The sequence below is a fragment of the Coregonus lavaretus genome (genome assembly GCF_964263955.1).
Source record: "Coregonus lavaretus genome assembly, chromosome: 33".
Lineage (NCBI taxonomy): Eukaryota > Metazoa > Chordata > Actinopteri > Salmoniformes > Salmonidae > Coregonus > Coregonus lavaretus.
This window is the reverse complement of record NC_140020.1, coordinates 30,672,524-30,688,585: the sequence shown is the minus strand read 5'-3', so window position 1 is coordinate 30,688,585 and position 16,062 is coordinate 30,672,524. Positions and strand designations below refer to the sequence as shown.

The window sequence follows — 16,062 nt, the reverse complement described above, 5'->3', positions numbered from 1 at the left end:
TGCTTGAAAAGGGTATTTTGTTTTTAAATTATATTGTAAATTGGAATGGTAGAGTTATGTCTTTCATTGAGTTATCAGAATTGTATGGTAAGGTCTTCTCAATCCAAGATTACAACCAATTCATTAAAGCATTACCCCAAAAATCGAGGAGGCAGGTGGCACCGGGAGGAGGTAGGGAACTGGTCTGTCTGCCCAATATAAAGGATCAAAACTGGCGGAGGAATAAAAATTGCATAAATAGGAAAGAATACCAGTTTCATTTGAGGACCAGGATGTTGACAGCTGTGCCATACGGATTGCAAAATAGCTGGGAAGAGATTTTTGATGTACTGATTCCATGGTACAGGGTGTATGAGTTGATATATAAAATGACGCAAGATTCAAGACTTCGTGCTTTCCAGCTGAAATTATTTTACAGAATTCTTGCCACCAACAAAATGTTGAATATTTGGGGCATACCATCATCGCAGCTCTGCAGATTTTGTTGTGAGGATACAGAATCAATAGACCATTTGTTTTGGTATTGCCCTCAGGTAGCCTGTTTCTGGTCTCAGGTTCAGGAATGGCTGAAAAAGCATAACATTAATCTGAGGGGCAGCTTTCTGGGAACTGTGGTGGGGATCTTGGAGAGCTGGTGGCCTGACGGTTGGGAGCTTGGGCCGGTGGCTGATAGGTCGCAGGTTCGGGTCCCAGTTTTGACCTTGTGGGAGATCTGTCGACGTGCCCTTGGGCAGGGCGTTGACCCTGGTTGCTTCTTTGTGTCGCTCTGGATGGGAGTCTGTTAGATGACAATGTAATGTAAATGTTGAGCGGCTTCACTGCAAGTAGATTGTATGTTTTAATATTCAATAAAACCTTTTTTTTAATAAAGACAGTCTCGCTCCACCCCATGTGAGAAGAGACTAAAACAAAGAATGTTTTTCAAATGTGCGAAATAACTCAAACGTAAATGAGAAGTAGGCAAAAACAGCTATTTCCAAACCTTCATCCAATCCCATCCCCTTCCAGCCAGTGAACAGACAGAGAGGCTAGTTTTAAAAACAGGTTTATTGATGTGTGTACAGTGATTGTCTGTGCACTCCATGATTACAGAAAGGTGAGAGACAATCAGTGTTTAGCGTTTTGGTCACTCCAGAGGCATGTGATAGCTGTGAGGTTATCAGGACCTTTACAAATCAGAGGTCAGCTGTGATGTGGGGGTCAACCGGATAAAATAATGGTTTAAGTAGAAGTTCCTCTTAACCACAGATCTATAGTAGGATCAGATTACGCTCCCCCAATTCTAACCTTAGCCATTAGAGGGAATGAAACAATATCTGACTCTGAATCAGTGGTTAGGGGCAACTTCTACCGACTCAATGGGAGAATAAAGCACAGGAAAAAAACGAAACAGATAAAAGGTCCAAAACAACAAAGTATATAAAACATCTAAATGAGCGATAGATTTTGGCAAACATTATTTCATTTCACCTGCTATATCATAATAATACATTTTATAATTGGCATGTTCAATAGCAGAATATCCCATGGACTGGGCAAGTGGGGATTTTGGCTGTTGTAATGGGGTAGGTAACAGAAATGTAACAGAAATGTTTCAAAAACCCTGTACTGTGTTTGAACCTGACTAGTTCTACCCCAACCCCTGAGGGACTTGGCAACTGTATTACTACCCGTATATGGAGGAGAGCGTCATCAGACTGATCTCAGACCTGTTCTGAGCTAACCTGGCCTGAGGTACTGAGGACTTGCGGAATACTGAAAGGTACAGTAACTGTCCAGCTAGCACATTTGGTTCCTTGGAAGTTGTGGGAACGTATGTTCTTGGTTTTACATTGGTTGTGGGAATGAAGCCATACATTTCCTGACTGGTAAAACATGTTTTAAACGTTCTGAGAACAGAAGTGAACATTTCGCTTGTTATGGGAACATTTATCATTAGGTTGCAGGGAGGAGCTGAGAACGTTTTATTCTGGTTCCTTGAAAGTTTTCCTGGGAGGTTTTATTAATGCTCCGAAAACTAAAATGATAGGTTATTTGGAGGTTTTTATATAACTTCCTTAAAACCTTCACTGAACGTTTCAATAAGACTTTTAATAACACTGCTATTACTATTATTTTGGGTAAACTTTTTTTGAACTTAAAGCACAGCTAGGACACATGGAAATTAATTTCCTTAGGATTAATCATGCAAACTCTTTTTTTATTGTGACACAATATTATTGAGATTCAAACCTATAATTTTCTGTTGTGTATCCATTGAATTAGTCCACTGCGCAACCAGCATGGCGCTAGCATGCCATGTTTTTTTTTACGCATACAAAGCTGTTCATTTTAATCTATTCAAACAGACCCCATTTAAAAGGAAACAAGCACTCATTAAGATCAGGTGTGGCCAATTAGTGGGCGCGGCCAACACACCTGAACACACTTAACAAGATAGAGGATAGAGTTTTGTTGACGCTGAAACAGAATGTAAATGTTTCAAAATCACATTCTTTAAGTTCTTGTGGTTTTCATGGAACATTTTCTTAACATTCTTGGAACAATTTGAGAACATTACTTTAAATAGAACCATTAGGAAACATTATGCTGAAGCACTGCATTTCCCACAGAAGAACTTTGTTTCTTAACATTCTCTGAACTATTTGAGAACATTCTCAATGTCAAACAAGTTGGAGAACATTCCTAGAGCATTACCAAAATTGAAATTAAATGTAACCATGTTTGAACTATTAGGAAATAGTTTATTTTCTTAGCATTTCATTACATTAACAAAGTTTTTTTGTCAACTTCCTTAAATGTGCTGAGAATGTTCCAAAGCCAAGCAACTATCCTGCACCATCCCCAGAAAGTTGTATGCAAAATAACAATAGGACAACCACGCTCTCACCAAGCTCTAAGAAACATATGGTCCTCAGAACATTATGTGCTAGCTGGGTGGAGCCTATTAAAAGAGGTAACAATGTTACAGTATGTTGCAGATAGAAATTGACTTTAGAGCTGACATGACTCAATATTCTCCATGAGAGAAAATCATGTCGGTTCTAAAAAACACATTCTTATCCGAATGTTATGTAACGTTGCAACTCCTTCAATGCGGCCATAAAATGAATGACCATCTAAAATCTTTTACTACGAGCTTACTGTAGCTCAGTGTCCTGTGCTGCCCTCGGGGCAAACTCTGGGTATTCTAAACCTGAGCTAATAGACAATTGGTTTGGTGAAAACACTGGTACTGAGAAAGAGAAGGTTGCTCTTCTAACAACTGAACTGGGGATTTGGAAGACGTCCTGAAGTGGTTCTATCTTTACCCATTATACAGTATATGAAATACAGCATGGCACTGTGTAGAGGCCTGACGGCTGTAAACCTGAAGTACTTAATGCATCTGGAGCATAGAAATGTAAAATAGAGAGACACGATTCTCTATATTCTACATAACAGAGAATCATGTCGGTTCTACTCCATACATTTCTATCTGAACGTTCTGTAATGTTGCACCCTCCAGAATAAGAAATCTGCTCTCTCTGGCCCCTGAGTAGCAGCTTGAGTACATTTACATTTACATTTTAGTCATTTAGCAGACGCTCTTATCCAGAGCGACTTACAGGAGCAATTAGGGTTAAGTGCCTTGCTCAAGGGCACATTTACGTCATTTAGCAGACGCTCTTATCCAGAGCGACTCACAAATTGGTGCGTTCACCCTATAGCCAGTGGGATAACCACTAGGCGTGTACATATCTTATATGGGAAATAACATGTTTACATTTTAGATTTGTGTTGGACTGCTCATTTCGCTAACATTTATTTTCATTTGAGGCATTTCGGGCTGTATAATTCACATGTCACACTGCGCACAACAATTAAGCATAAATGCAAGGTTTGGCAATCCACAGTGCAAGACGTGAGTGTGTGTTCATGCAAGATAGAAGAGCTCTTGTGTGGGTGTAACGTGTTCATCTTCTTGTAACAATCAGACATTTTCAAGCTATATCACAACGTTCAGATAAAAAAATAGTAGTAGCATAATATAGAGGAATTCAATACGAGCACCTGGGCAGGCTAAGCTAGTATAGCCTGAGCATTTGGCTACATTCATTGTCTGGGCAATTTTTTATGGTCGTGTAATGTGTGTGACACAGTGTTGGCAATTTTATCTCACTTACTTTCATCGAACACACATAATAAGTCATACACTTCCAGAAAACGCTTACATTGAGAAATCACATTTAACTAAAAACAATACTCAAGATAGAAAAATAGTTGTATCTTACTTTACACTCAACACATAAATGAAATCCCAACCCATCCCAAACACCCCCCCATTTTAATAAAATAGTTATATTTTCATTGAAAAGATGTCTTCTGAGGTTACTTTAGGTCACGCTTTTTGACCTTTCTGCTATAATGTCTCATGACACGGACCCTGTCTGTCTGTTTGGTCATAAACCTGAGGTGTGGTCAAACTGTAGAATGTTCACCAACATCACTTATATTTGCAAATGTAGAGTAAGTTATTGGTACTTTGGGGTTGAACCGCTTCGCAAAATATTACAACTTTTTATTTTCAGGATAATTCATATTTGTCAAAAGGAATATTCACTCAAAAACTGCAGAAGCATCATTACATTATTGGTTCAAAATTGGGCTGAGAGGAATTTGTCAGGAAACCAGCAATCATGAACATCCAGTGACTTCAACACACCTTAGGTTTAGCCCTTGAGCTGCAGACAACATTCAGCCATGTCTGAAGAGAGACAGAATTGGAGACATGGATGACTAGCCAAAAAACTAGCTTATCTACGGGTTTAATGCTTTGCTATAGTGGTGTTCTTATTGCTTTTGAAGGGAGGATCTGTTATGGCCAAATCTTACCTTGAGAGAAATGTGTGTCTAATGCAAACTACCGCACAGATCCTAAACTGACATCAATGCATGATTTACACAAATGTTTGAGGTACACACACTTGTCTAACAGCTAACAGATGTAGTGTACATTTGAGAAATATTCACATTAGTTGCACACTATTATCTCAAGTTAGGATTGGGCCTTTGGCTTAGTGACTTGGTTGGTTCCACTGTTGCGTAGTAGTTGTGGAATGCATCCGTGGGGCCCAGGCTAGTCGATGGGGCCCTGGAAGATGAGGCGTGTCCAGCCCTGTGGAGTGCTGCTAAGAGGGGCAGAGCAGAAGGGACAGGTGGGCCGGAAGGCGTGGGTCCCATGGGGCAGCGGGGTATCCGCCCAGTACTTGGCTGTCCTCTCTGAACACACGTGGCCGCAGGGTACAAACGCGTACGTAGGCGCTCCTGCATCCACGTACACGGCAGGCTCACACCCCAGCCACAGGGGCACGTAGGGCCCCACGCTCCTGCATAGAGGGCACTCCCGGCGGACTGTGGAGATCCTTCCTTCCCCCTCTCCCTCTCCTCCTCCTCTCGCCTCCTGGCGCTCGGGGCGCTGGCCCCAGTCGTGGCGGCCGTGCACGTGTCCGCAGGTGAGGTAAACCCAGGGCTGGCGCTCCTCCAGACTAGGGAGAAAAGGAAAACTACTAGGTTTAAGTTTTTCCTCAAACTCAAAGCATCATTTATTTTATTGGTAGTAGTTGTATCGTAAAATAGCTATAAATAGACTACAAGGGATAAAAACGTAGTTGTAATCGAGAAATGTTGTGTAGTTCTCAAGGTTGAATTTGCCCCGACCACTGTACCAGTAGATAGGGTCAACTCATGAATACTACCTCCTTGTGGTGTAGCTCCTTGTCTGTCACTGTGTAGTAGCTACCCACCTGTGGCTGCGTGGCAGGCTGGGGAATGCCAGGGTACTGAGGCCTACAGGACACTGTGGCCGGGCAGCGTTGAGCTCCTGTCGCAGCGCCTCCAGGTGGCGGAGGGTGGGAGCGTGGAGCAGGCCCTCTCCAGTACGCCACAGCAGAGTGGCTCCACACAGGTCCACCAGAGAACCATCACGCAGGGCACTGCTCTCTCCCTCCGCCTGCAGGCCAGGAGACACACACACACACAGGGAGGACATCAGACTACTACTGCTAAACACTAGTACATATGCACACAAAGAACAAATCAGAGAAAATGATATGTTCACAGATACATACAGGTGTCTATTCCCTATATAGTGCACTCCTTTTGACCAGGGTCCATAGGTAATAGGGTGCCCTGGTTGTACCTCTTGTAGCCTACGGTACTGACCAGTTTGCCTCGGCTGGGTCCAGAGCGTGTCTCTCGGAGGGCGTAGACGTCCCCACAAACAGAGATCTCCCTCCACAGGCCCTGTCTGCTGTCCTCAGGGAAGCCCTCAGGGTGCATCACCAGCACCCCGTTTGTGGTCAAACCATCCATGTGGCCGTCCGGGTTCTTCCACTTAGTGGCTTTCTCCTGGAAGAGGAGGAGGTGATGAAGAAGATGAAATAGAATAAGAAAACGGAGAAAGAACAGAAGCTTGGTTATTCACATCTAGGATGGGTTGTGTTCAGTAGCCACCCAATTTGAGAAAACGTAGGTAGGTACTACCTGAACCTGTCCTATAAGAACACACTGTTGTCTCCCGTTTGTACCTAATGAACGTGGCCCTAATGAAGTGTGATTCTACTCCAACTCATTTTCAACTGACATCCATTTAGAGCTCTCCATTTGGTCTCTCTACCGAGCCCGTGCTACACACTCACCCCTAGAAATATGTTTTTGGAGGAGTCAAAGCCAGCGGCGTAGATGCGTGCGGTGTAGGGGGGGCTGCGTTCACACACCACCCTGCAGGCGAAGCGGGAGATGGTGCTGGGGGCCACCGAGGGGTCCTCGCCCTCCTTCCCCTCTCCTGATGTGTCCGTCACAACAAAGTCTATGGGACACTCTGTGGAGCGCCCAATCTACAGGGGAAACGGGAGAGAGAGAGAAGCATTACATGGGATCTTTATTGTGTTCAGAACAGGGTTCGTTGGGAAAGCAATTTTAAAAGGTCCTTTGCTCCACTTAAAGTAATATTTATGTCAAGTCGTGATTTTGGTTTTATTGATGATGTGATTTTGATGATTTGAGCTTTTCTTTAACTTGTTAATTAGGCCAGGACTTGAAGGATCCTGCTGTGCTTATTCCTTGCCACGATTTGAATAATCTTTCACACAAAAATAGCAATAACATCTACATTTAATTTCAAGCTGTGTGCAGTTACTCACGGTAAATTAACCACCTGTGATAACCCACTTAAGATACATTTCTTCATAGTTCTACAACGCTCTCCGTGCTTTGAATGTATCTGGGCCCCTGTTCTAAGCTGGCCACCAGACATTACATTTAACATTTTAGTCATTTAGCAGACGCTCTTATCCAGAGCGACTTACAGTTAGTGAGTGCATACATTTTCATACTGGCCCCCCGTGGGATCTATTTCAGAACTGATTGAATATTCATCCCGTTCCCCTGCTGTTGTGGAAGGCTGCTGGTGTGGTTCTTACTCATACAATGATTCCATTCTTCTTTATTTCAGTGTGTCACACACACACGCCAAGCCCATATGTGGTGGAGAGTATTCCCCCAATAAAGCATCCGATACACAAACTCTGGAGGAGGTTGTATACACACAGCAAAAGCGAAAATAACAACCAAATTCTTTGTCTTCCAAAAAGGGAAAAAGTGGTAGCAACACCTGGGTGTTCGGTAGCTATCCTCTTTCTGTTCTTCCTGTTTTTGGAAGACAAAGAACTGAGTATTACCTAGATAAGCAGGCAAGCATTATTTTCGTATTTAGCCAACAACAAAAAAAGTTTTGTTGTGGGGTTTACCTGGAACATGTCAGTGTCGTTGTCGTGGCAGTACTCCACCACCACTGTCTGGTTGCGGGACAGAGTGAAGGAGATGCTGTGCTGCCCCCTGCTGTGGACTGCCTGCAATCACAACACCACCACAGGAGAGGAGAGTTTAGGGTAGACTTCAACATCCTCATTTTGCTGAGATATCCTCTCTCTTTCACACACACACACACACACACACACACACACACACACACACACACTCTCTGTCCACCGTTACTGTCGGCCTACCATGAGGACAGCATTTCCCACCATAGGAAGACTATGGTAACATCACATTCTCACACACACACACACACACACACACACACACACACCTTGCTGCCTTGTGGTGTGTTGAGGATGTGAACAGTGCTGGGTTTGACTCCGTTGGCCTTGGTCCTCCGGTACAGAGCGAAGCGGCTCTTCCTCCTCCCCCGGTCTCCACTGGGCAGAGAGCCATTGTACCTACAGAGAACACAAACACATACAGAGATTCAACATGATTAAATAAATCATTCCTTTACATGCTAAATGTTTTGTTACTAAACTAAACGATGTAATATGATCATTCCTTTGTATCTATGCATATTTTCTTTCTTTTTCTGAGTGGCAGCCCACAGGTATGACAGAAATATACACTCAGTGGCCAGTTTATTTGGTACACCCATCTAGTACCGGGTCAGACACCCCTCCAGAATAGCCTGAATTGTTCGGGGCATGGAAACCTTGCTCAGTTGGTATCAAGGGATCTAACATGTGCCAGGAAAACATTCCCCACATGACTACACCACTGCCACCAGCCTGTACCGTTGACACCAGGCAGGATGGGTCCATGGACTCATGTTGCTTATGTCAAATCCTGACTCAGCCATCAGCATGACGCAACAGGAACCGGGATTCGTCGGACCAGGCAATGTTTTTCCACTCCTCAATTGTCCAGAGTTGGTGATCGTGTGCCCACTGGAGCCACTTCTTCTTGTTTTTAGCTGATAGGAGTGGTCCTTTGCTGCAATAGCCCATCTGTGACAAGGACTGATCAGTTGTGCGTTCCGAGATGACATTCTGCACACCACTGTTGTACTGCGCCGTTATTTGCCTGTTTGTGGCTCGCCTGTTTGCTTGCCATTCTCCTTCGACCTCTCATAAACAAACAGTTTTCGTCCATAGGACTGCCGCTGACTGGATGTTTTTTTGTTTGTCGCATCATTCTCGGTAAACCCTAGACACTGTCGTGCGTGAAAAGCCCAGGAGGCCGGCCGTTTCTGAGATACTGGAACCAGCGCGCCTGGCACTGACGATCATACCACGCTCAAAGTCGCTTAGGTCACTAATTTTGCCCATTCGTTCAATCTAACAGTAACTGAATGCCACGATGCCTGTCTGCCTGCTTTATATAAAATATGATATGAACCGAATATATTAAATTATATGAATATTGTGCCTGTAACCCAACCAACTAACAAAAAAAATCTGGAAAAATGTTTAAATGTGGTCACCAATAGAAATGAAGTAAGAGAATATGCCATGTAGCCTATTCACCTCGTGATCATTGGAGATGTGATATTGCAAATCCCTATCACCTCCACCACTCATTCCTCACAGACAACTAATGTACAACTACTCGCTCATATACGGATAAGTATCACTTGAGCCCAATTCACTGACACGCCACTTGAAACCTCAGAATAGCATGCTTACTGGGCGAACACTCCTTACACTGAAACACCAATTAAACTGTATTCAGCAAATGCCTGAATAACAATGGTTGAATGAATATGGTGCTCTGAATACTTGTAGGTTCAACTCCTTCTTAACCTCACTTCTGGGCACTTTTCTGTGTGTGTGTATGCGTTTGTTAGTGTGTGTCAGCACCGAAAGAGACGGCGAGAGACACGGAAGAGAGAAAGAGAGAGAATGAGCAAGCGTTAGGCTAAGTGGAACTGTGCTGTCATCTCTGCTGATTGTTCAAATCTAAACTCTTTCGTGTCTCGTCTCTAGCTTTCTGGGCAACTGAGTAGAGCTGCGCCGTCACGCTAAGAGTTCACGGTGAGGGCCGCTTTCAGCTAATCAGCGGGGCATGGTACCTATTAAACACTATTCAGATGATGCCCAGTGGACACAGAGCCCTTTGTGAGGGGACATCAATCCTGCTTTCAAATCAAATCACTCCTCTCGCTCGCTCTCTTAGTCTTGCAATCCTCTCTCGCTCTTGGCCACCCTCGCTCTTTTCTTCTCTCTCTCTCTCACTCCCTCTTTCTAGGTCTCTTGCCAGCCCTCCCTCTCTCCTCTTTAACAAAGCTATGCCTCTCTATGCCAAGCTGCAGCTGCTCTTCCTGGACGATCAGAATCATTCCACAGTTCTAAACCAGACCTAAGCCAAGATCTTTCCCTTTCACAATGTTAGTCCAGACCAGACTAGACAAGCCAAGACATTTCCCTTTCCACAGTGTTAGAACAGAGTGCAGTAGAGATGCCCGGTCATGAGATCTAAGGAGAGGAGATCTGAAGGGAACCCACTGCTACCTGTACAATGATCCTGTGTCACATCAGGACAGAGCTGAACAGGCAGGAGGAGAGGGGGTAAGGAGAAAGAGGGAAAAGAGGAGAGGTAGACCAGAAAGAAAGAGACAGGGCAGGGAAAGAGGGCGGAGAAATACAGGGAGAGAGGGCAGAGAGAAAGGGGGTAAACATGAGGGAGAGCGTGAGAGAGAGCAGGAAGAGAGCAGGGCAGAGGTCAGGAAGCGAGGGATACAGAAAGAGATGAGAGAAGGCCGAGATGCAATGTGATGCGGGAAGCAGATGGACCAGAACTGGCCAGGCAAAACGCAGTAGGGTTTGGCGATATTATGATAGTATTGTCTATCAACGATAACTGACAGCCATCGTCGATGGTGACGACATCGTGATGTGACAGACGATGGTTTAACCTATTTGAACTTGACTGGTCCTGCGCAGTAAAGAATGGAGTTGGCCAGCGGACGGCAGGGCAGCACACGAATAACATTCAGAGTAATATGCCTGTTCCTTTCTATTTGATATAGCCTATGTTATATAGGCCTACAGAACGCAAGAGAGGACTAGACAGAGCAGAGAACTCCACCAAAACAGCGCAAAATGTCCAGTCAGAAAACATTGTTTCTCTCTCTCGCTCTGTCACACTGTCGGATGAATGGGCCTTAAAGCCTAAACCTATTCATTTATTTTTTATAAAACGGACACTCCTTAACTATACTGATCAAAAATATAAACGCAACAATTTCAAAGATTTTACTGAGTTACAGTTCATAGAAGGAAATCAGTCAATTGAAATAAATTGATTAGGCCCTAATCTACAGACTTCACATGACTGGGCAGGGGCGCAGCCATGGGTGGGCCTGGGAGGCCATAGGCCCAGCCACTGGGGAGAGCCAGGCCCAGCCACTCAGAATGAGTTTTTCCCACCAAAAGGGCTTTATTACAGACATAAATACTCCCCTCCCCCCATCATGTATGTGAGACACAGACACACACACACACACACACACACACCTGTTCCATGCTGATTCTCCACCAGAAAGGAATATTATAAAATATTTGCTTGCACTTAGCCTCTGCCCAGGCTTTCAACAACATTATCTTTCGTCATGATTCGTCCAGTTGTAGCACGCGATTAATCGCTATTAAAATACGAGCCAATAGGGGGCGATACCATCGTATATCACAATGTTTTATGAGTACATAATCACAATAGGAAAAAGGTTGACATCGCCCAACCCTACAGCACAGCTGTACGCAGTATGAAATATTCACTTCCTCTGCCCCCCGACACAGGGCTTATTTTTGTAGAGGGCAGAAGAGCCACCGAGGACTGCTTCTCTCAGAGAGTCAGCAAACAGCACTGGGGAGGGGGGAGGGGATGGAGAGAGAGAGAGAGAGAGAGAGAGAGAGAGAGAGAGAGAGAGAGAGAGAGAGAGAGAGAGAGAGAGAGAGAGAGAGAGAGAGAAGTAAGACAGAGAAAGATAGAAATGTAGAGAAGGAGAAGTTGGCATGAGAGCAAAGGGCAGGGGTGAGCAGCAGAGCTGGGCCCTGGGTAGCATACAGAACCAGAGAGCCCACTCAGCCCAGTCTAACTAAGATAATGAATGACAGATAGCAGACAGGGACTCTGGTTCTGGTTCAGAACAATCACCACATCACATGCCCTGCACTGAGATAGACAGGCTGAGACTGCAGAGCATGTGAAGGTTAAGGTGGATCTGGCAAATCATGCCATCGTAGCATAACATAGGCTAGTTATAGTCAAAATATACATGTCTGATAGCGACGAGGAGAGGGTTCTCTCAAGATTTCCTCAATGTTATACTGCAGCTAGTTATCCAAGAGAGCGAACATGGAAGAACATTCAGCATTTCCTAGAACATCATTGGGTCTGTGTATGAAGATTTCATTTTTAACATTTACATTTTAGTCATTTAGCAGACGCTCTTATCCAGAGCGACTTACAGTTAGTGAGTGCATACATTTTCATACTGGCCCCCCGTGGGAAACGAACCCACAACCCTGGCGTTGCAAGCGCCATGCTCTACCAACTGAGCGACAGGGGACTATATATGTAATGACTAAATCATTACAGTGTAATTACAAAGGAGCGAGGGAGATTCCAATAGCATTTCTGCAGAGGACTGCGTGCCTTGTAGTGTCACGCATGGCTGTTTTCTCTCTGCCACTGTATGTCCTTTAGCTACAGGGGGGAGAATGCGGCTAATCAGTATTCAAGTGCAGCCTGACTCTATGCCCATGATGGTCAGCAGCATATGGACAGCATAGCCACGAGGGCTAGGTGGAGATTTAACCATACTGCTAACACATTACTATTACTACACTTACTAGAGCTAGTAGTCAGACAGTTTCTTTTATTTTTAAAAGGAGTGGAATTCCACTCTCCTTGCGTATTTTTTGCATGTTATTGAGACAGTACTGAAACGAGAGGGGGAGACAGTAAAGTGTGAAAAGGGAGGATGCAGGGATTGAACCCCAGTCTCTGGTGGGTAGAACCATGTGTTTAGACCCGGGAGCGTTAACACGAGACGGTGGATAAACCATTAGCCTCTACCCTTATGTAGTGTTACTTGTGTAGGTCTGAGAGCATTGGAGAGGTACATGCAACATGCCAAAAAATTCCGGACAAGAGGTAGTCTAGCTATAATAACTATATTGCTCATACCTATCCAATATTTGAATATCTGTGCCCAAGTCAGGGCTAGGGGTTGATTTGGGATTGGTCAGTGGTCTAGTTCAGGGGGGGGGGGGGGGGGGTGGAGAGGGATATCATGGGGTCACTGCATCACAGGCCTGTATACAGGATGCTCTGGAAGCTTGGCGGAAGTTTGAGAATGAGAGAGTGCATGGGAGAGTAGATAAGCAACTGATCCTCAGGACTATAGACTGGGCAGAGGTGGAAATGCTGAATGTCTGTCTCTCTTACACACATCCTGTCTGGTATGAGTGGGGAAAATATGTTAGCTAACATGCAGGCTCCATTTATGAATGTTCCAATAGGCCTGTGTGTGGTTGTTGATTAATTCCCTAAGTGAAACACAAAAATTGGCTATATATACACATTAATTGTGGTGAGATATGTTTGGCTGTGTTTTATCGGTTGGTTTGGTTTCATCCAGTGTCCCACTTTCTGCGATCATCACAGCTCCAGAATAGTATGACATCATAGGTATTTTCAGCCTGAGCAATCGAGTGGTGATTTTACACCCACTCAGACCTTTATTGAAGAAAAAAGGCTACATCCTCCTTCCTAATTTCAGTGTAGGCTTATGGTGCAATGTAGCAGCTACTTATTATACCAATTATATTCGGGCGCTGTAAACAATGTAACAATATTTCGTCGACATAACCAGAGTGTATCAAATCAGTCCTCCAGTGTTACAAAGTTACTGTAACGTTACCATACTTAGCGCTCGTTCTCTTGCAACTTCACAATAATTTCCCCACAATTTTGCGGGGCAAATATGTTGCGAAATAACAATAAGCTTACATTTTCTGTACAGCAATAAAGGATAACGTTTGTCTGTATAGAACAAAACCAACCGAACTCAATCGACTCACACGTCATCCTTTCAATTTTTTCGTAGTAGGCGAACATAATAGTAGTAGGCGAATCGCGCTACTACGACTATTAGTTCAGTTTCGATCCGGTGAGATGAACTACTATTTATCCGTCTAGCCTACTGTTACTCACCCCAATATGACCAGCTCGCCGTATTTTACCGGGTCTTTAACGGGCACATCATCTTCGTCCTGGTTCGGCGAATTCATCAGACTGGCGCGAGCTTGGTCTTGTAAACGTTCGAGAGCGATAGTAGTGAAATAAAATAACAAATACACCCTTCAAACTACGAGGAAGTTACTTGATTTGAAGTGTATCCAAGTTTGTTTAGAGGCAAGAGTTCCTTGAGAATTCTTGTTCTTCGTTTTATTGTTTTGATTCGGTGAGCGAGCATCTTTTGGAAAGAACGTAGAGCAGCTACTGATTGAAGGCCCGCGCCACACAAAACTGTTCTGTAGCAGAGGGTACAAAAACAGCTCGCGGGCAGAGGGAGTCGACTGACCCATCTTTCTTAGGGGAGGACAATAAAAAAAATAAAAAAAAACTAATAATACAGTCCTTATAAGATCACATTTTCTCCCATATGTATTGTTATGAATCAGAAATACTGTGTGGGAATAATACTGAAATACAATTTGGTTCTTTATGAAAATGTAATTCAGTGACCAACAATCTCCCTTTGAAACCATTCAGATTGTCGAGGTCTTAATGAGAAGCTTGCTAGTAGTGACTATGTAAAATAAAAAAGCGGTTTCAAATTCTGGAGGAAATACACTCCCTTTGTAGTCCATATTATATTTCACATTCCTGATTTAATTTTTTTGTAATTTTATAGAAGAGCTTGAATAATTGTGCAATGTCTCTCTGGTGGCAGTCATTCTCTTGCTGACTGTATATATTTCATTTGGATGTCGGTCAGCCAATCCCAGTATATCGGTACACTCAGTCTCACTCCCATTGACATAGGTTGGGAAACAGGGGATATTGGACATTTAATAGATTTATGATTCAAATAAAAAATGAAGTAACCAATTTTGTGGGTCAGTTCACTTGTGTGAAGCTAGCCACAATAAGGATTAGCCACAATCGTGGCGTTTGCTGTTCGCCTTCAAAATAAAAGTCCCCCATCGAAACTGATACAAACAGATACAAATAGTGGAATAATGTCACATTTGGACTAGATCATGCTAAACAAGGTTGGAATGTTGTTATATAACTAAGAAATAAATACAATAATGAATTAATTTGATAATAAACAGTAGAAAAACGGTGGATTTAATAGACTTCATAATTGCATTGGGGCATAACATATACACACACACACATATATATATATACAGTGGGGAGAACAAGTATTTGATACACTGCCGATTTTGCAGGTTTTCCTACTTACAAAGCATGTAGAGGTCTGTCATTTTTATCATAGGTACACTTCAACTGTGAGAGACGGAATCTAAAACAAAAATCCAGAAAATCACATTGTATGATTTTTAAGTAATTAATTTGCATTTTATTGCATGACATAAGTATTTGATCACCTACCAACCAGTAAGAATTCCGGCTCTCACAGACCTGTTAGTTTTTCTTTAAGAAGCCCTCCTGTTCTCCACTCATTACCTGTATTAACTGCACCTGTTTGAACTCGTTACCTGTATAAAAGACACCTGTCCACACACTCAATCAAACAGACTCCAACCTCTCCACAATGGCCAAGACCAGAGAGCTGTGTAAGGACATCAGGGATAAAATTGTAGACCCGCACAAGGCTAGGATGGGCTACAGGACAATAGGCAAGCAGCTTGGTGAGAAGGCAACAACTGTTGGCGCAATTATTAGAAAATGGAAGAAGTTCAAGATGACGGTCAATCACCCTCGGTCTGAGGCTCCATGCAAGATCTCACCTCGTGGGGCATCAATGATCATGAGGAAGGTGAGGGATCAGCCCAGAACTACACGGCAGGACCTGGTCAATGACCTGAAGAGAGCTGGGACCACGTCTCAAAGAAAACCATTAGTAACACACTACGCCGTCATGGATTAAAATCCTGCAGCGCACGCAAGGTCCCCCTGCTCAAGCCAGCGCATGTCCAGGCCCGTCTGAAGTTTGCCAATGACCATCTGGATGATCCAGAGGAGGAATGGGAGAAGGTCATGTGGTCTGAT

At 43.7% G+C, this 16,062-nt stretch overlaps 1 protein-coding gene across 2 annotated transcripts; it reads right to left on the bottom strand.

The window, feature by feature from the left end:
• Window positions 1–1,029: 1,029 nt before the first annotated feature.
• On the bottom strand, window positions 1,030–14,358 carry LOC311108675 (E3 ubiquitin-protein ligase pellino homolog 2-like). 2 transcript variants are annotated; one of them, XM_084151386.1, is made up of 7 exons: window positions 14,032–14,358; window positions 8,135–8,264; window positions 7,791–7,892; window positions 6,681–6,878; window positions 6,205–6,390; window positions 5,787–5,992; window positions 1,030–5,528 (listed from the first exon to the last, which is right to left on the bottom strand). In XM_084151386.1, exons 1-7 carry the CDS (start codon window positions 14,106–14,108, stop codon window positions 5,120–5,122), a joined length of 1,308 nt encoding a protein of 435 aa, XP_084007512.1. In that variant the 5' UTR covers window positions 14,109–14,358; the 3' UTR covers window positions 1,030–5,119. The 2 variants fall into 2 exon arrangements, with proteins under 2 accessions (XP_084007512.1, XP_084007511.1); XM_084151385.1 differs by having other exon boundaries at window positions 1,030–5,546; window positions 14,032–14,330.
• Between the last annotated feature and the right edge of the window lie 1,704 nt (window positions 14,359–16,062).